This window comes from Cyanistes caeruleus, chromosome 3 (genome assembly GCF_971803275.1).
Source record: "Cyanistes caeruleus chromosome 3, bCyaCae1.hap1.1, whole genome shotgun sequence".
NCBI lineage: Eukaryota > Metazoa > Chordata > Aves > Passeriformes > Paridae > Cyanistes > Cyanistes caeruleus.
This window is the reverse complement of record NC_141703.1, coordinates 10,831,515-10,853,765: the sequence shown is the minus strand read 5'-3', so window position 1 is coordinate 10,853,765 and position 22,251 is coordinate 10,831,515. Positions and strand designations below refer to the sequence as shown.

Below are 22,251 nucleotides of genomic sequence, written 5' to 3'. Positions count from 1 at the left end.
CAACTTCAGAGAGCATCTTGTGATAATATTTTTAAAATTACACACATAACCTTCCATAAAGGCTGGTTTCAAATCTGTGTCACAACTTAACGCCACTGACATTTTTAGTATTTTAAACACTATTATTAACAGTGCTTCTAAAATAGCAAAAAGAATCCCACTTAGTCTCACTGAAGCAAAAAGATATAAAAAATATAGCACAAAATACTACCTAGCTGAAAGACTGCAAAAGCTTTCTGTAACCTGAAAGTAGATGGCCTGACATAAAACTATTTGCAGTGATATAACAGATAATTGATATGTCAGAAAGTCACAAAATTACCCAACAAAGAAATAAGAAAGTCCAACATTAACCTTCTGCACTGGAAATGTGTATATCATTTCCTTTCCTTGGGCTTTTAATCACTTCAAATGAAGTTTCTTGTAAAAAAACCACATCATTTCAGAAAAAGGGATTAGTGAAAATGGGGAGAAAGAGAAATATGTTGTGCCAGTTTTACATTCTCCCTCTAAAACCCTTTAACAATACTTTGGCACTGGTACTTGGAATCTGAGGGGTTTTATATTGCTTTCAATCCAAGGGTATTCATTAAGGTTTCATTGAGTTATAAGCCTCTGAAAATCACATTAGAGAGCCTTTACTGGGCAGCTCTTAAATTCAGTGAATGCTCTATCTGCAACAAACGTGTTCCACATTCAAAGCAAACTTTGTACATCTGCTCCAACCTCATTTCAAACCAGGCAGGCGTCAATGGGCAGAGGATCTGTGCCAGCAGCCTGGTCCCCCCCAGGGTAGGGAGCAGGAGCACAAATTGCAAGGATCCATCAGGCTTCTGGTGTCACTGCATCCTGCCCTGACCCACCCTACGCATTCCTGTCCTCTCCTACTGCTTTAGCAAAATCTAACCTGCAAATTAGGAGCTCTGACAGTTGATAACATTTTGGGAAGGAAAAGGAGCAGAAGCTAGGACTGGAGATTGACTTATAATTGCAAGGTTCTTTTCTGTTTTGTCCTTGTTTGCTTTCACTAGTCTGATTGCTGCTAACTTTGTGCACTTCCCAGCTATTCCCCCTCACACATTCTTACTTTAAACAAGCCTATTTTTTCATAATGAGCAGCCTAAACATAGCTGATTGGAATAAGGTCACACACCTGTAAAGGTGTTGAAAAAATCAGGCCATATTCTTTCAATTTGTACAAGAAAAAACTCAAAGCTATCTGGGCAATTTTGGAATCCAAGGTAAAATCTTCTAACTCCTGTAGTCTACACCTCTGTATAGGACTGAAAGCCAGAGCTTTAATTCTTCAAACGCAACTTCCACACTCCTTGTCAAAGGGACTTCTACAGAAATTATTTCAAATAATGTTTTTGAGATAATATGGTATTACAGATCATGAACACTAAGGAATGCAGTTTCAGTGGTGGTTAGTAAATAAGTTAAAGAGCTATAAACTGGATGATTTAGCTAAAACTACTTGACTGAAACCCAACAGAACTAGTGGATGTTGGTTTCCAGTGAATATATTCTCAACAGTATCACAACCTCTGTTTTCCTCAGTATCCTAAATATAGTCTGGTATGAGTCATATGGATGTGTGCTGCCAAACATAATCTATAACTGCTGACAGGTGGAAGTAAATTGTTCTACTCTTCCTTTATAAGGAAATGAGACTTACATATATCAACTAATATGCCCATTCTTTTCCTATCATTTATCCATCAAATAGATAAATGGGACATCTTGCAGAATATATTGTATATGCAAAGGTTGTACAAAAGAGTGCTAAATTCAAGATGCACATGTAACATTTTCTTACTTTTGATAAATTTTAGGTGCTTTTCTTTTCACATATAAACTGCATAACTCAGCTTTTATAACCCCCACACTCACACACACTGATGAGAAACAAAAAAGTACATCAAAAGAAATCTACAGATTCATATTGTAATGAGAATATAAAGTATGATAAATTGCTATTCTTCTGCATGGTTCTTCAAAACATCTTCATAGAGAACAAAATTTCAGAGTAAAGGAAGTTGAAAGAGGCTAACAAAACTCTCAAAATGAATGCACCTCCTTTACAAAAAATGATTAAAGCAGTTGCAATTTCCCACAAAGTAAAATTCATCACACACATCATAAATTTAGTAAGATTTTATTAGTTTTCCTGCTGTCATGTCTATGGATGATAACTATTCCTGTTTATAGTTACACACTTGCTTTCACTGACTGCCCTAAAGATGCGACAATGAAGGTGTCCTTCTAATTTAGGAAGGAATATTTCCAATTTGAAGGAATATTTCCAGTTTTTGACACAGGCTTCATTAGCAGAATTGAATCCTAGTCCTGACAGCTGGCCTTCCTCCACTAACTTGCAGAAATAAATAAATTGGATTTCTAAAGAACGAATCACTGCAAAATGAATTCTATATGCATAATTTTGCAGACAAACATTGAGAAAATCTGAGACTCAATTTAACAGGAATGGAAGAAAAATGCTTGGGTCTATGACTTCTGCAGCCAACTGGCATAGCCAATTAAACAAATAAGAGACCATTAAAGAGCTGTAACAATTGTGGTTTTGGCAGAAGTTCCTGTTCTCATGGAACATACAAACCAACATTTTAACTGAGTAGTCTGATGGGAAAACTCAACTTCCAAAAAGGATCAAAATCTCCCTCTGCTGGGAAGATGAAATCTGCAACTACAGAATAATTTCAAATTTCAAGGTTGAAAAGCACCATGATTTAAGTAGTGACTTAGCTACTGTAGCTGTAACTGAGATACAATTTTGGGTCCAGATATTTAGAAAAGCTGTCTCCCATTTTTTTCAGCTACTAACAGATGACATATGCCAAAATATAGTTTAAAAAAGACAAAAAAACAAAGTAACAGAAACAAATTAGTTATTGAAATCAATGAAATATCCCAATGGAAAGAGAAACTGATAAGGTAACAAAAAGGTAATATATAAATATAAAAATATAAAAATCTAACTGCCTTTTATATTGCCAATTCATTTAGGCATTACTTTCTCTGTCTCATACAGAGGAAGAAACATCTTTCTTGCTATTGTTGCATCATCCGTCAATCTATCAGCTTTAACCCCAGTTTACACTCGCTTTTTAAGGATAAATAACTCTACTTGTAATTTAAGACATAGAACAATTTAAGGCAAATATTCTGTTTAAGTATATGAGTAGAGCTTTCATGTATGAGGATCCTATGCACTTCCAATTGGACAACTGAACTGTAAAGCAAGAGAGGTTTTTCTTTTTCTCTAAGAAAAATGACATAAGAGAATAGCCTTCATCACTTTCAAATTTTAATTCCATGGTTTAGAAATGCAGTTCACTTCCTGAAACCATTAATACATACAATTTAAAAAAAACAAACTTGGTTCAATTCAGCTGCAAGAGACCTGAAGAAGACATTTCTTTCACATAGGTATTTTTGTTGGTATTTCATTTTTTGGTAGGATATTTTTCTCAGAGAAGGCATGAAAGACAGAAGGTGAAGTAAAATGAAAAAAAGCCCAAACCTAAAACCTGCTACAATAGGTCATTGCTGATTTCAGCTTGTATATTGCTGCAACTTCCTTGGCTTGGTGTCCAACCCCTATAAAGAGCAAGGTGTGAGCTGAGGACAGCTGCCCACAATGCCTGTGACTCAGCTCTTTAGAGGTTCACTGGCCAGCAAGACTGTGATGCATAGTGACAATTTTACACCGATTTCAGGGAAGAAGGGATTTCCTTTTTGGCTTTTATATTCTTGATATTAGTACCTCTGGAAATACAGATGGTAAGATTCATTCATATTTCTCAGCACAGATTGAAAGAATCAGCTAGTATTTGAGAGGCACACAAAAGAAGGTGGTTTTTGAAATAATTCATTGCAGCAATGTTTATTACATTAGTGTGCATTATGCAGCTCAGTAAAGAGCCTGTCCTCAGCAGAATTCAAATAAAATGATGATATGACTTTAGATAACTGCCTGCAGGGGTACTAAAAGCCTGCTGGCTCTTCAAAGCTCCTGCAAGCAGAGAATGCTCTTCAAGGGAACAGAATTATTGTCCAGTTGTGGCTGGACCTTCTAACAAATGTCAGCATGTTTTTTACACCACAACAATCTTCAAACCTCCACATCCTGCAGAATCTTCTCTACTGGCACAAGATGAGCTGAGGAGTTAGGAACGATACTGAAATTAGGGCTTATGCTTTGTGACAATCATGATATATATGTATGTAAATCACAGAATTATAGAAAAGTTTAGACTGGAAAAGACCTTGGGCTGATTTAGCTCTAGTTTTTTGATGTGCTCAAAGACAACCACTCACAAACTACCATCTTTCAGAAGTAAAAGCTCTAGAGTATAAATACCATAGCAAAATATCTTAATAGATACATTTTTGGATGAAAGACAGTTCTTACTGCATTTTTCAGCTTATTAAAGGTACTATTCTAAATAAAAGAAAACAAAGTTTGATTTAAACAAAAATATCTTTCTTGATAACTGAAGGCTATGTTCCCTGTGGGATACTTGTAAATTCTTTTACATGTCAGGAACTTTGCCCTTTGACCAGCATTATAGCAGTCAGATCTCTGACTAAGTGAAATGTATGTAACTCCCACCTATTTTAGGGGATTCCTGGCTCCCTAAATGTCAACTGGAAGTAAGCAAGGGCTTGCAAGACACATTCTACCCCAGGATGAGATCATTACATACACTGTTTGAAGCATGCATGAGAGCCCCTTGTAAAATTCATAACAAATAGCTCCTTGGAAACACTTCATCTCCTTTCATGTTTAAGAAAAATAAGAAGAAATGAACAGCATATTTTCCTCAAAACTACTCTATTAAAGGCATGAAACTACTCAAACTCCACAGAAGATGACACGGTTTTCAGTGACTGAGCTGAGTGCATCAGCTTTCATTTAATGAAATGCACTCCACAAAACACTTCAAAACCAGGACTGGTTGAGTCTGTAAGTGGTTGAGGGTTTTCTGTACATTTTTGTACCAGTAATACTCTAGAGCATATTCACTACAATTGAATACAAACCAATTAATTAGCAAATTAATGGCAAACATGCCTTACTGCAAAAATACAAATGAAGTTCTGGGAAGATTCTGGAGGAAAATTTGGTTCTATTCACTAAGAGCACCAATCTCACTGTAGAACCACTGTGTAATACTGAAAATGACTGACTACGATTTGCCTTATGAATATAAAGTAAATATAATATTAAATCTCTGTAAGATCTGGCTTAAGAAGACACATTTCCTCCTCTAATCTTATGTAAGTTCCCAGAGTTAATACAGAAACAAGTGAGACATGATTTCCTCCTTTACAAAATCCTCTTCAACTTTCTCATAACACTAGAATTCACTGGTGTTTTAGAAGTGATAAATTTTATGTCTTTATGCACTTTTCCCACACATAACCAAGGATGGGTATCTTTCTGTCAAGCAATAGCACAGAATTCTCTGTTTTATGATTTTCCTGCAGTGATATTTTCTAGAAAGCGGGGTACATGGATAAGAAATATTTTCCCCTTTAGGAATATAGCAAGGAGAGAGAGAACTAACCTTTGAGGAGGGAGAAAAAGAGAAGTAAACTAAAAGAAACAAAGGGAGTACAGAAAAACAAAACCAAGAGAAATAAGGGAAGTTGGATGTGGAAAGATAGAGAAGAGTAGGAACATAGAAAAATTGCTTTTTGAAAATAAGAATTAAGAGTAGCCTGAGAGAAAACACATCCAATGTATAAGAAAGACACATGAAAATAAACTGAAATATATATTAAAAAAAAAAGATGAAAATACAAAAGCATAAAGTCAATATTTTAGGTGGCATTAGCATAATAAAGGCAATTAATAAATAAAACTCACAAAACCAACAGAATGAAAAAGAAACATACTGGACAACTGTAAAACTAGAAATAAACAGGAACACACGTAAGAAGGAAAATGGTTTTGCATGAAACAAAAACAATTTTCATTTTTGCTTTTCCTATTATGTGGCCAAAATTTCAGCTTTCTGTATAGGGTATCACATCTAACTGGATTGTTGATCATAAAAAAGTCTAGTCCTATGATGGAAAAATACATACTATACTAAAAAGTGCCATTGGGTGTGAGTGTCCAGCAGATCTTGTATGTAGAACAGTTGGTCTTAATAATTGTATATTCATCATTCCAATTGATCTACTCTATTCCACTCTATGCTATTTTATTCTCTTCTAACAAATATGAGCTCTGCCTCTCAACACATTTCAAATTCTGCTCTCTTTTAAGTAGCAAAATTATATTACAGGAACAGATGCATCTTTCCTCTTTCCAAGGGTCACAACTTGGCCTTTAGTATATCATAATCTTTCAAAGTTACTTATGTCTTTTCCCCTCAGGATGTGTTTAAAAATTTACTGGAGTGCTTTCACCTTATTCACTGTATCTTCCAGATGACATTTAAGTAAATATGAAAAAAGACAGTAAACCATAATATTTCAATTAACTGTCTATTCTATCTGCAATAACATCTCACCCTGACACACTGTCTCCAGGTATCTTCAGAGAAGATGAAAACTTTGTTTTCCAAATATCTGGATTTGACAAATCAAAGCAATAATTTACAGTGCAAGTTAATTGTTCACAATGCTTCCCAAGCTCTGTGGAAGAGAATGTATCATCTTTGAAATATGTGCAAAACATGTGGCTTGCCCTTTACATTTTTAAACCATCCACAGTATCAGGTTGGGCCTCTGTCTAATGCATTTATGAATGGTAACAACAAAACATTTTCTTGGGCTTTCTTATCTTTCATTGCTTTGTACACCTTCGATGCTATCCCATAGGGAACAACACACAGAGAAACAGAAATATTCACTTAAATGAAGCATTAAGAAAAAAGTAATGTGAAATATACCTGTAGCACCTTCCACCTTGTGTTTAGGTCTTCCACACAGCTGAGATTGTACTGGGAGAGTTGAATATTGGCGGGAGTGAAGCGGCGAGCGAGCTCATTGACGTGATGCACCTTTTCCTTAAGGGGAACGAGTTCTGCTCGATAAACCTGCGTGAATCATAAATATAAATATAAACATAAACATAAACATAAACATAAATATAAATATAAATATAAATATAAATATAAATATAAATATAAATATAAATATAAATATAAATATAAATGCACTAACTTCAAAGACTATTGGCTCTGCTACCAGCTGATTAGTAACATAAAGATATTACATGCAAGCTGAAAGGAAAGAGCATACAGTCGTGATTCCATTACAGGTCTGTTTATTTAACTTCATATGGACTTTAGTTCTCAAGTGTAAGGCCCAGCATTTCAGAAGGTGCTATGAATTTGGAACCTTCATAGCCACCTTTGGCCAGTTTAGCTGAATTTCTGACCAGCTCACCCACTGGGAGGTGCACTGCAGAGCACACTTGTCTCCTGTTTCACCCTTTACTTGTGTGTAACGAGTTCAGTCAGGATGGATGGGAGTGATGAGTACAGTTTAACACAGGAAAACAGAGGAAAACAGCTGCTCCCAAATACAACAAATGGAAAAATGATGAAAGTTTTACAGACCCCTAATAATCCCAAACTGGCTTACATGACTCATAGTTAAAAGAAAAAACAAAAAAATGTTTCTTTTAAGATAACCTTAAAACTATGCATAAAAGCAGTTTAGCTAATAATTTCATTGATGTATGTTAAGACCAGAATCTGCTAGTTACAAACTTATTTTAAAATCAACAACCTGATGAGGATGTCTCCATGATATATCTGGGTACATTCAGATAAATTCAGGGCACCCTGAGTTTCTCAAACAGAGGAATCTCTATGTACTTCTTCCATTGCTCCATATCTATCTTTTCTAAGGAGACATTTATGAATTTTTAATGTGATAAAATATGTCAAAATGTAACAATGAATCGTTTCTAAGGGAAAAATTCTGTCATCCTCGGGATCATGTTTTCCTACCATATGATGTCTGCACACAAAGGCAGAATAATTCACTTGCTATATTAGTCTGCTCTATAGCTCCTTTCTCTCAGTATTTTTAATATAAACCCCCTGTGGTCTGCATTTCATTTTAGATCATCAAATAACCTGAAATTATTGCCTAGTAATCTTTTCATCAACACATGATGCAAAATAAGGTACAAAAAGGTAAAAAAAGCCCATCCTCTGTGAACTTTAAGAGTGAATAATATGAAGGCATTCATAGACTTTAGAATGCCATGAAGAGCACTAAAGGTAAACATCATTGAAAATTTGTTCCTCAAATGTCTTTTAAAAGCTGATTTGACTTCCATCAATTATGTTAAATTACCCTGCAACATAAGGAGTTAGACTGACTTCAGTGGTACTTGTACAGTGAATGACTCCAATGATCAATATTTAAAATACACCATCAGAAGGGATGTGTACTTTGTAAATGAAGTGCAGAGAACTATGCAAATGCCATGATGTGAGAGAAGATGCATACATCAAGTTCATGACATAACAGTTGACTTCCCCATTTCTCCAGTTTTATACCACTAGAGTAGAACTGACATTACTGGTGAGAACTGATTTACAATTTAGTGCTGAGCAAGGTCTGAAATACAAAGAAAAGGAAGACAGCTCACGCTTGGTTTTACCCTAGAGAGTTATATATGTGCTTACCCTGAACTTTTTAGTTAGCAATTGAGTTCAGAGAACAAACAACATGTTGTAAAAGTAGACATTTGTTGTTGTAAAGTAAAGGCCTCAAAGGCTGAAGAAATATATACACCTCTATCTGAGCACTTCACTTACAAATGGTTGTTTTACTGTTTTTTTTCCCTGTGATCTGCTGTTTTCAAGCCCCAAGGTGCCTGGTCATGACTCTGTGGCTTACATTTGGGATGATCAACTCAGCTCCTCCCATGCTGCTTCCTTTCCAAGGCGAGAGACCACCACTAATCTAGTGTTATCAATGACCACTTTGCATAAAATATAGATATACATGTGTATATATTAGATATAACAGAAAATATATAATAAAGGTAATATATAATAAAAATTAAATACACAAAATAAATGTATATCTAAAATAAAAAAAACACTGAGAGAATAAATGCCAATCAATAGATGCAAAGATCAGTTTCTAGACTACAATGCACTTCAATGCAGTTCTTGTACTAAATTGAGTTAACTTTCTATTATTTGTATGGGATTAGGATCAGGTCTCTGACTGAAAAATATCACTGCTTAAGCAAAGCACACAGGCCTTATAAAAAACTTGTTTTTAAACATATATTAACTTAACTAGCTGATTTCAGACCAATTATTTGCATCTATATTGTGGACTTGAAAGTACTGGTCTCCCTTGAATACCACCATTAATTATTAGGTAAATCACACAGCCTTTATATCTATTAAAATGAAATAGAAATAGAAAAACTTTCATAATTAGTCAGCATGTTTTTTGACTGTAAGTTATTTTACAGACCAGAAAGGCTATGACACAGAAGCAACCCACACTGAAAGAAATGAAATAGACATGAAGTAGAGAAGAAAACTCATCTTCTGCCTTCTGTTCAATCAATGTCCTAATTAATTTTTTTGTGCTGCAAGGATAATGATTTTTGCAGTGTGATAATAATATTCCAGTGCACAAAATACTACAGCTTTTGCCTTTAAATTCAATATTCTGCTTTCTATTATTGCTAAGTCTGAATTTTTGCTGGTGTTTTTATTAGCTGGCCAAATCCAAACATGATAAACAGCAAGAACAAAAAAAGGTATGCTAGTCAATGAACAGCTATCTAATTAATGCCAGTAAGCTTACAATTAGAAAACTGTAGACAGAAAAGAGAAAAATAACCACAGAAAGATTTGGAATATGACTTTATGTTATTAAGAAGTAAGCAACTGCAAGTCTTCTTTAAGCAATACTTTATCACAAACAACCAGTCCATCAGTCAGCATATATGATTCTAGAACTAAGCATCTGTAGAAGCAGAAATGTAGAGTTTTTACTGGAAATGTGTTACAGAAATATTTATATTTCTAATAATAATTTTATATAATACAAGACTGGTTGATTTTTTAAATTTTTTTTTCTTCTGCATAAAGAGCATTAAACAGATAACAGGTTTATATTTAAAAAAAAAATTCTATTGCTGGTAATTTAAAAACAAACATACATGGTGAGTAGTAGTGTATTACCATCACAAGGAGAGGTACCCATTAAATTGCTCAGAGTGCAAATGAGTTCACAGTATGAACAGTGATAGGACAACCAGCCCCAAATTATCTTCATTATAACTGTCCTTATGCAAGACAGAATTTCAATGGTTTGTGATACTGTGGGTGGTAGATTGGATTTTAAATGATCCGTACAGTCTTGCTAGAAAACATTTCAAAATGCCTTGGAAAATGAGCAAGGACTCTAGAAGACACATCCCACAGACATCCTAACCAGACAAATACTGAAAGTCTAGGGAACACACTGGCTGTAATCAGCCAGATGAAAAGCTCATCTTGCCCAGTCCCTTGTCTGAAAGTAGCCAATACAATTGCTCAAGGAGGAAAGTAAGGGAAAAGCATCAGCTCCCCTGTCCCTTGTACTCTTCCAGCTCAGCAACTTGAGTCTCAGAGGTCATGGAGCCAGAAGCTGTACTTCAATGTCAAACACGTCTTGATGGAAACTTTTCCAAGGAATCACATACTTGATTTTTGGACTAACATAGGCTTTTATGAGCCAAAATACCCTATGGTAAGTTTAGCATTTGGGTTAGAGATTTTTTTTAAAATCTATTTCTAGAGACTCACTTGTGACCCTCCCTAAATCTTAGCTCATAAGAGACTCAACCACTCCTAGTGGACTTTGTGCTGTGTCAGGCTGTACAAGACCTACATCCTTTTTTTTTCCTTCTTTATGCTTAAGATGCAAATATTGAGATATATTTGTTTAAATGTGTGCATAAGGTATGTACATCTGAGAAAGTTGCCTTTATATTTACATGGTTCTTTTATATTTCACAGCTTATCAGACCCAGGAGTTGAACATAATGTAAGGTTTTACTACAGGATGGCAAGAATCACATTCTGAATTGCAACAACAGGAATGAGCAGATTTTAATTGACTATAAAGGGAGCCTAGGCAAGTAACACACATACAGACAGCTACCTGACACATGAAAAATAAAGACAAACCCCACTCCAACACCATTTATTCTGTCCTTGGATACCTTTTACCCAGTCTGTTATAACTGTTTTTAGATTTGGGATTCCAAACACTTCCTACCATATACATGTTATAGGTACAACAGATACTTACACTGTGAGACCATGATATTTTCTGCTTTTTCAGTAATTCCTCACATTTCATCTGACTTTCTGAACAATCCTAAGTATTGATGTGAAGTTTTCAGAGACTTCTGTTATGATTCCAAGACCTCTTTCATGGGTGCTAAAGGAATGTTTGAAAGGCCTAAAGAGGTCATTACTGCACACAGAAAGTTGGGATAGCTTTTTCTACATTTTGCTTGAGATTTATCAGCATTTGATTTCATCTGCCATCAGTTTGCCACCAGTCAGTACTGTGAAGGCTTTCCATAGATGTTTGCAATCTGTCCTCACCTTACTTTGTATCATTAAGATGTGCCACTCCATTAAAAATTTTCCTTCCCAGTTCATTTATGTACATGCTGGACAGAGCAGACCTTCTGGAGCACATCATCTTCCTCTTTGGGAAAACTGACCTGTGTTTTTAGTTTTCCGTAGTTTACAGGAAATTACCAGATAATTGGTTATTTATCCAACACAAGACTTTTCCTATTGTCTCACTGGAAGTTAGTTTCTTTACTGGAAGACATCCTTAAAATCCCTGGGGAAAGGCAAATGGCCTATAGACCCTTAAACATAATGCTCATGTTTCGTTAAAGGCACAGTTGGAGATGTAATGCACAAATACTTTTACAAAACTGTTATCTCTTCTACAGAATATCCTTTCCCAGATTTCCTCCTCTCCTGGTCCACAGCCCTGACTACATGAACTATTTAAAATTTATCACCATAGTTGTCCCTCACCACTCCTCATTAAAACCCCCCTGATTTTAAATGAGAAAATGCTGTTAATAAACACAGCTATTTTGCACTTCCATTAGAACACTTGACCAAACAGACATCTGGTTCTGGTGATTTAATGATCTTAATCAAGACAACTTGTTCTTTGTATTTTTGCTCCAAATAGGTTTCATTATTATTTTCTTTAGCCATCCCATCTTTCCAGGTAAAGAATCCATTTGGATGCTATGGATTGGTTCTCAGGATGCAATGCCTCTGTGCTGCCTTCACACACTTTGTCCTTTTGGTTCCTTTTCGTCAGGCTTCCTCATTTGTGTGCAGCCTTCTTTCTGAAAACTGAACACTGCTGTAGTGGATTTTTTGGGTTATTTTTGTCCCTGCAGAGATGCTGACCTTTAGTTCATAATGATCCCTATTATGATAGCAATGTTTTGAACTTGCAGTGCTCAGTACCAAGCCAAATCTTTTCCCTACCGGTTATTCTCTTGGAATTTCTTATGTACGTTCTATTTAGTGCTGGAACTACAATTCCAAAAGGATTTTAGGCTACTGTCTGTAATTACAGATCTGTTTCTAACATATTTTAGAAGATGCAGGATAAGCCTCCCAAAATTATTTGCAAGTCATTTTCTGCATATTTTCCATTAAATTCTTTGTGCTTTGTGTAACCTATTCCAAGGTAGTAAAACCATCAGATAGCCCTCACCTCTTTCCAGAATACCAACTCTATTAATGAAAATTTGATGCTTAGGGTTTTTTTCAGATGTCTTTTCTTCCACATTTCACGTACCATATGGGTGGTTTTACCCTATCTTTTATTTAAGGCACTCTAACACAGACTTCGTTTTCTTTGGAAGGCTGCCCAATGTTCAGAAGAGAGAAAAAAAAAAACCCTGGGTCTTTTTATTTAAAGATTCACCAAAAGGGGAGGGCTTTTGTTAATGCCATGAAAAGGTTTGCTTTTTCTTTTAAGATTCATAAATTGGCTCCATAAAAATGGAAAGAAAATTCACTAGTCATTCAAGCAGAAGAGCAAAAAAAAGAAAACAAGCTTATCTCAATATCAGTATGATGTATTTTATACTACATTTTTGTACATATTTATATATAGACATACATATATATATATAATATAGTATATATTTATAATATATAATCAATATTATATGATTTTCTAGCTTAATAGTTCTTGTTCCCAAATTCATGATAAAGTTCAGAAAGGAACAATGACACTACAACACACATTTTCCATTTTTTAACCCCCTTTTCCCTCAGCCACACGTACAACTGCTGGCTGACAAGTCAAACAGAGAGTTCAAGAATCCAACCAAAATTGAATCAAGTGCCTGTAACTTCCAGCTCACTGGTGTTAATGGAATAGGGTGACTAAAGCCCATTAAGCCATTTGGAAAATACACCCTGAAGAGGAAATATATTCCCAGAACATTAAGTATTCCTAGTGCACAGGAGAAAACTAAAATGAGGACTGTTTTTGTGACTATTGAAAAATTGCCAATAGATCATTAAAAATGCTTTTTTCCATTTGCTGTCCTGATTCCTGTTGACCAAACACCCACCATATATGTTTAGATGTAGTCCACAGCAGTGCCTTTTCAGAGCAAATAGCATTTATGCAGCTGCATTAAGAGTATGAAATCATTGCTGCTTAGCATTCACCACACTGACAAAGGAAAATAACAGCATGCACATACAAGGTCATATATCCTTATGCACACCTCACTAGTACTGAGATTGAGTTAAGCTATATTTGTCTTAAAAATTCTATTCAATAAACACACAATATCTAATAATTATTTATTTCCAATTGGCATTAAATTGTTGAATAAGAAACTTAAAACAAGCTATTAAGCTTTTCAATTATGATTTAAAATAGTCAGTTTTCCTATTGGCTCCTACTTACCTGCAACATTTCTGGCATGAAAAATATCTTGGGAGAGGACCCATTTTGTGTGTTATTCTGTCCTTCAAACACTTGGACTTGTAAACAGGTTTAAAAAAAAATCTATGTGAGACCACGTATGGACAATTACTCCACTACTATTGTGTGATATTTTTTCCCAGCTATATTGTCCTGAGTCACCCTGAACACACTGGTAAAAATCAAGACTCATTAGTGTTTCCCATACTCATGGGTGGATATGACCATGAATCTCACAGTGCACAGTACCCTTCTCTTGCTGCAAACAGGAGTGGAAAGAGACTTTAAAATTCATTTCACCAATCCATCAAATGATTTAAATGTTCAGTGCCAGCTTCTGGAAATGAGTCTCTATTTGGTTATGGATGGAACTGGCACAATGCCTGTATAAGATGTTAAAGGCAATTTGGCATAATCTCTAGATTTTTATTTCTCAAATTTTATGGACTGGCAATTATAGCAACCAGCCTCTGATTTGAACACTATGTTTATGCTTAGAGCACAACATTGGAAATTAAAATTGATCCTGAAGTTAGTTTCCCCCAGAGACAGTAAAGACCTCAGTAGATTGTATCCTCTTCTACAAATGTTCATTTTTTCAAGCCTACACATGAGGAATTTAAAACATTTTTCTTAGCTTTTTATAAAGGAACAAAAAAATAGAATAATTTGAAAATCAATTCTAGTTCTCTAGCAATGGCATTTACTATTTAAGCAGTTCATATCTTGTCTTTATACAAGACTAAACATTGCAGCAACTGTATTTAGGAATTAAATGTTTTGCACTTCTTAATAAACTTTTCAAGGACCATGCAAGCTCGGACATGTACAAAAACTGAAGGCAAGAACACAAATTCCTTGCTGTTGTTAGTGTTTAAATGCATAATGGTTTCTAAATTATTTTGTATGTCTACAGAAATCATTGCAAAGGCATGCACTAAAATTTTTTTTCATTCTCACAAAACTCTAAACTGTCATTAAAGACTGGCTGAAGCTGAAGGCAGCTCCTGAGATCATCTAGCCCAGCCCCTTTGCTCAGAGCAGGGCCAGCTGCCCAGGACCATGTCCAGTCAGGTTTTAAATATCTCCAATGGTCAAGACTCCACCACTTCTCTGGGCAGCCTGTGCCAGTGTTTGAACAGCCACAGGTGTTTCTTCTCATATTCAGGTGGAACTTGATGGGTTTTAGTTTGTGCCCATTGTCTCTTCTGTCAGTGGACAGTACTAAGAAGAGTCCAGCTTTCTCTTCATTCCCCTCATCAGGAATTGATACACATTGATAAGACATTGAGCTGCCTTGAGTCTCAAGGCTGAGCTGTCCCAGTTCTCCCAGCCCCTCCTCACTGGAAAGATGCTTCAATCCTGTGACCATTTTTGTGGCCCTGCACAGGACCTGTTCCAGTGAAGTCCATACCTCTCTCATAGCCCGGAGCCCAAAGCTGGTCCCAGCCCTCCAGATGTGACCAAGGCTGAGCAGAGAGGAGGGATCACCCCCCTCAACCTGCTGGCCATGTTCTGCCTAATGCACCTCGGGGTGCTGTCAGCCTTCTTTGCCATGAAGGTGTGTGTGAGAGACTTAAAGATCACAATTTATTCAAATGCTGTTAAGATCACTGAAGGACTTTGTCACTGCAGCAAACCATGCAAAGAAGCAACTGCTCATCTGTGACCACCAAAGCCCATCCCATCCCAAATATGCCTTCTGGATTCCTGAAATTTGGACTGTGAGTTAATCCACCTGACAGGAACTCGAGATAAGATAATGGTGGTACTATTGTCCAATCATCTCAGGTCTAAGGAAAGGTAAATGAAGCTGGGGAGCAGGAGTCTGTGGGAAGGCCAGCTCAGCAGCTGTGCTGGTGGCCAGCTGTGGCTGGGTCCAGTGCAGGGAGACCGTAGCCTGCTGGCTCAAGACAGGAGGCTGTGACTCAAAGAGAAGGAACAAGCCTGGGACTAATTAGCATTGGAAGTGAGGGAATAATTTAAGCAACAGAATAAGACACTTGTGTAGACAATGAGCATAGATTCCTTTTTTTTTGGTAAAATGTTTAAGTGCTGAGAAGTTTTGAGTGACCTTGGGACTGCCACCACCGAGAAGCCCAGGGTGAAGAGGATCAATCCAGGATACTGCTGGATGCATGGGTGATGACTATCATTCCATCTGATCTATTTCTCCCACTCTTTTTCTCCTCTCCCTCATCCCCCCTCAATCCTTTTCTGTTTCTTTCTATCTCTCTACCTCACATTTTGCTGTTAAATAAAATCCATGCTATTGGCTTCGGCATATGGTCTCGTTTGCACTTTAGTTCAGGCAGAGGCATCTCCCTAGTAATTGTAGTAAGTGGATTTTAACAGTGTGTTCCCATTATCTGTTTGTCTACCACGACCCCAAGGCTCTTCTCTTCAGAGTTGCTTTCTGCCCAATTGGTCTTGAGTGTGTACTGTTACCTGAGGTCTTCCTCCCAGGACACAGAACTTGGCATTTCTTGTTGAACTTCATGAGATCCCCCTCAGTGTAATTCTCCACGCTGCCCTGGTCCATGTGAATGACAGCACAACCATCTGGTGTGGAGGCTGTTCTTCCCACTTTTGTATCAAGTGTGAAGTCACTGAAGGTGAGCTCTGTCCCAGGGACCATTTCATTGTTGCAGATGTTATATCGACTCAGGATCAGCCACTGTGATAGCTCACATATGACTTGCCTCCACTGCAACTTTCTAGTCTTTCATGGTTTAAAAGATTAGCTGTTCCATCACATTCGCAGGGATTTGGGTGAGGCTGAATAACCAGTAAGTCCTTGTGTCCTTCCTTCTGTCCTACTTGAAGGTGAGAGCAACACTTGGCTCTCTTCCAGGATGTAAGAATTTTTCCCAATTGCCATGATTCTTGAAGACAATTGATAATGGCCTCTTAGTAATACTTGCCAACTTATTCTGCACTCCTGACTGCATCCCATTAGGATTCAGGTATGTCCAGAATTATGAGCATGATCCATGCCCTTGCATGTTCCATCATGGCTGTTTCTCACACTTGGTAGGAAGTCTTTTCAAGAAAAGGCCAACTGTGCCTACAGAGAAAGTCTGTTTCCCTGCTCTGTAGAAGTGAGCAGCACTTCTACAGGGCTGTGGCCTCATGCCAGCCTGACATTTTTGTGAAGAATTCCCTCAAATAGAAGAGTCTCCTGCTAGCACCATCTTATATTAAACTTCAATTCTCACAACCTTTAAAGAGACCAAAAACTGAAGAAGAACGTCTGGCACTGTGAAGAAAATGTGAGATGACTTAGGGAGAAGAGTTCTCCTGCATCAGATAATTTCTGTTGTGGGAAGGTTTTGCACAAGCAGCAGCTGCAGCTAAATCAGAGCAGCATCCATGTGCACAGTAAGGTGAGCTGTTGCCCTACAGCCACAGTGGGTTCCCAGCACTGAGGATTCTCCCCCTCAGCTCACTTAGTGTCCAAATGGAGAAGTATTCATGGGCCAGAGAATCTCTTCTCATTTTATATTTAAAACCATACAAGGTTGAACTGTCCCAGGACAGTTTAACAGTCTCCATCTTTTTCATTCAAAATGAGTTAGTTTCTTCTTTGAGGGGTTTAGTGTACTCTGATTCAAATTTCATTGAAACCTGGGTTTGTCAGCCACTAGCTCAATATGCTACACTTAGCTTGCTTTTAAACTCACCCTGTATTTTTATTTGATTGTAGTGCTCCTGGGGACAGACAGTGTTGAGACAAAATGGATTTCAGCTGATTTAATTTTCCATCCTATATATTTTTATAAACTCAGAAATGACCAAGCAAGAGTGCACTACAGTAGAATATAAATCCTCTCCTGGGATAAAAATAGTTCAAACAAAAAACATCCAGGGAGAAGGAAAATCAAATTCCCTTTAAGTTCTCTCCCATTCTGAATTCTGTATTTCTATATCAGTAAAACATTACATTTTTCAAAAGTTATTTCCTGCAATTTGGAAGACTAACTCAGTATTTCTTTAAAAATAAGGTTATTCAAATTTGAATAGATGAAATGAAAAATGAACTAATGTCAGGTATTCATTTGCTTCTTTTCTGAACTCTCAAGGTAAAAAGCTATAATTTGTAACGATGTTATATAGGTGTCTAATTTAATGAACAGAAGCACACCAATAAGTAGGTGTACTTATCCTGAAACACAGATCACTAGGTTTTTTGATCTATTTATTTATTTTAAATCAACAACTGATATATAACTTTATGATTCCTGAATAAATACAAGCTATGCTACCACCTTGCCATTTATTCTGAAATTGTGTTCTCCTCCATGGAGAGGGAAAAGTAAATAAGAAAATTTAGATTGTAATTCACTTCCAAGAACAGCTCTACCCATGTCATGGCAGAGCCCATGACTGCTGAAGTGTTATGAACAGCTCCACACCAATTTTTCCATATAATCAAAGTCAGTTATTCAGTTACTTTGAAACCAAGAAGAGATGAAGCACCTAGGAACTGTAAGTAACTAGAAGGATTTCAAAGTGTGATCTGAAAGTCTAACCAAGATCACAGAAAACATAAAGGAAATTTTGCAAAGGAAAGTTTCCCTTTAGTATGGTTTTAGTGAACATTATTAAAGCTAAAAACACTTGCAAAGTATATATGCTTAGCTTGTAGACTCATTCAAATTGTTTTAAAATAATTAATAACACAATTTATTGCTGTTAGTTAATTTGTAAACAATGTATGTTAGATATGCAAACAGAAAATGTTGAATAATAACTTGTGTTTATTACCAAAAGCTCTTTCAGGTTATAGTGACTCCTTGTCCTCAGAAAATAGTTGCAACAAAGCAAATCTCTACTGTGCTGCAAAGCAGCACAGCATTTTAAAGGCAAATGCACTACTTCACTGACTCTCCTACTTTTGGCCACTTTGAAGCCATTATCCCTTGGCCTGTCACTACATGCTCTTGTAAATAGTCTCTGTCCATCTTTCAAGGGCCACAATTAGGTTACCCTGAAGCCTTCTCTTCTCCAGGCTGAGCAATCCCAAGTCTCTCAGCCTTTCCTCTGTGCTAAGGGTGGTGATTAGAGGGGTGCTCTATCCCTCTACTCATCTTGGGGGCCTCTGGATTCACTCCAGCAGCTCCAGGTCCTTCCTGTGCTGGGACCCCAGAGCTGGGTGCAGCCCTGCAGGTGGGGTCTCAGCAGAGCAGAGCAGAGGGGCTGAGTCCCTTCCTCACCTCTGCCCTGGGGGCTTTGGATGAGCCCAGGACATGTTTGTTTTGTTTTTCTGGGCTGTGAGTGCCTGTGGCCAGCTCATGTCCAGCCTCTCACCCACCAACCACCCCAAATCCTTTTCAGCAGGGCTGCTCTCAATCTGTTCATCCCCCAGCCTGGATGGATACCAGGAGCTGACCTGACCCAGGTGAAGCACCTTGCACTCCTTAAACCACGTGAGTTTCCCATGGGCCTACTCAAGGTGGAAATTCCTAGACTTCTTACATCTAACAAGAACACCTTTCAACAGTGCCAGAGAAGGAATTCAGTTCTAACAGTAGGTTTTAGCAACCACAAGTGACAGTGACTTACTTTTCAAGGTAATGTAGGAAGAAAAAATATTAAAATATTAAAATTAAATGCTGAAAAGGAGACAGTTAAATAAAACTTAAAATTTCAACTAAACATGTCTCAGGTTTCTATAACAGCACCAGACACAGGATGGACAGCTGTTGTGAGCAGTGCTCACCTTTCCAGGCATTCAGGCTGAAATCCTTCTGGGTGGTTGCCCTGCCACGTCTTTAGGAGGAGAAGGCTGTGGCTCTGGGAAATGGACAACAGTGGCTCCTGCTGTGACTGATGAAAACTATCATTTTTAATTCAATGAGCAATTGAACCTAACTAAAATAAAACAATTTTCAGGTAAAATATAAAGAGAATAAGAATAATTTGAGTGGCATTGCTGTCTTGACAAATTACTTTCACTGATTCAATTACCCCATTTGTAAATGGGGGATAATACTTCTGTGGCAGTCTCAGAAAGAGGCTGAGAAAATTAACTCATACTATGTGGAACATGAGAAACACTATAAAAGTGCTAAGTAGCAATTATAAAGTTTTATTATGGGTTAACCTTGGGCAAAGAAAATAAAACTCTATTAGGCCTTAAATTTATAAAGATGAAAATGAGAAATGTGTAACTCATTGAGTCCCTGATAAACATTCCAGGCAATCTAACATTCATTGCACTCTCTACATCAAACAGACCCTAGACAATTACTGGGTACCAGCACAGGAGCTTGATAAATTGATTTTACTTTGCTCATTGATTTGCCCATGTCATAGAAACAATATCATTACAGAATCTGCACACTTGATAGTTCCCAAGAATTTATTTTGTCAATGTTTTAAGAAAAGATTTCATTAGAAACACAGTACTGACAGATATTTTTTCATGGAAAAAAAATTGCCTCATCACAGAAACAAACAACATTAAAATTCATTTCTTCCCTCCTCTCCAGTCTCAGTGAATGTCTTTGTATCTGCTTATATAATAATTTCTGGTACATCCTTTTTTCTTTACATAGGTATGTTTCAGTAGCAGACTATATATAGAAGATCAGAGCTATGTTATAAATACTCTTTAGATATAATTTTGCTCCCTTTAGCCACACAGCTCCCTGTGACACACTCAGGAAAGCCTGAAAAAAATGATTCCATAGTAAGAAGAAATGTTTACTTGCATTGTACTTTTTTTCCCTCTTGGCTAAATATTTACATTTCCAGATCATAAGAAAAAAATGGCTTTTGAAAAGAGCCAAACAGTTCAAGAGCATCTTCGATTTGATGTCGTGTCTTGGAATGTTAATACTTCACCATCACACTAATATCTATGTGTGCTGCATTTATATGGCAAACTTGAAACAAAAAGCCATGCTAAATGTCAGAGTCCCTGCTTTAACCATGTCACCTAGGCACTTATAAATTAATGTTTAATTCTCCTTCTGAAAGCTCAAGCCTCATTCTTCCCTCTGATAAACTGATAAAGAGAAACCTCTTAAAAATGTTCTGGTCTGACCTCAATTCTGAACTTCAGAGGCATAAAATGACAGACAAGTCTTTATACACGTATTAGTCAGTTCTCTCAGCAGGGTATCAGAAACCAAGATCAGAGATTGCCAATACTTAAAAAGTCAAATTCTGCCTGCAGATATGCATGTTGAACTCCCACTGAAATCAGCAGGGTGAATTCATACAAGGAAAATTTGGCTCTAAATGAAATGTGTTGATCTAATAATAGCATTTTCTACTCAAGTGGGTTGGAGGTAGAAAAGATTTCCACCTTGACTGGTCCCCTTTTTCCTTTTTTAGAACTGAAGAATTTTCCTGCACTAGTTGTCAGGGAAAAGTTGTCAGGGAAAAGTTATCAGTATTCTTTAGCCCAAACATCTTTAATCAAAAAGATAGTTATTATGCTCTATTAATAATTATGTTAATGCAGTTAACACAATTCTGATATAACCTGGGTTAAATTCGTACAGCTTTTTTCCAGGTGCTTGCTCTTTAGAAAAATGCTCTACAAGTAGCTCCTTTTTACACTAGTTGTGATTTCTCAGAAAGTTAATTAAAGAATACTCATTTTTGTTTCTTCTTTGTTAGCAGAGTGATGCTACTTTTTCTGTATCACAATTATGCCACTGTTTCCCAATAGGTAGCATGGTGAAGAGCAGTCTTTAGAAGACCAAGATTTCACTTCTCTGCCTACTCATAATCATTTTTTATTATTCCTACATAAAAAAAGGTTTTGGATTCTTCCTTAAAACAGGTAGTTTGATATAGAAATAAAATCTATATAATTTAGATTTTGTAAAAAACTACAGATACAGTGGTAGCATCTAAATTTGAGATAAGAAATATATAACTTATTGTAAAAGAAGTCAGCAGAGGGAATTATTGTTTGCTTCAGGTAATTAAAATGGATTTAGATTTAGGCTATTGCCATAATGAACTCTGCAATCTTATCTGATTACACAGAAAGAACATATGGCAGATTATACTTTTAAATTAAATTTGTATCAGTAAAAACAACCAGATTATTACACACTAAATAATCACTTTTGAACATATTTCTTTTTGTGTAAGAAAGTATATTGATTCCTGAGCTGTTTAAATGAGATTGAGAGACCACAGGACACAACTGAGTAACTTTCATCTCCTACAAACTAAGAAGCGTAACAGAGCTAAAATCAGCTGGTACAACTACAT

At 36.6% G+C, this 22,251-nt stretch overlaps 1 protein-coding gene across 26 annotated transcripts in view; it reads right to left on the bottom strand.

Moving 5' to 3' along the window:
- The window catches only part of DMD (dystrophin), a 1,136,032-nt gene that overhangs the window by 152,463 nt on the left and 961,318 nt on the right, over positions 1 to 22,251 (bottom strand). For all 26 annotated transcript variants that reach the window (XM_086879790.1, XM_086879801.1, XM_086879781.1 and 23 more), the window contains one exon: positions 6,930 to 7,076. In XM_086879790.1, coding sequence (XP_086735916.1) covers positions 6,930 to 7,076 — 147 coding nt within the window. The remainder of the gene's footprint in view (positions 1 to 6,929; positions 7,077 to 22,251) is intronic.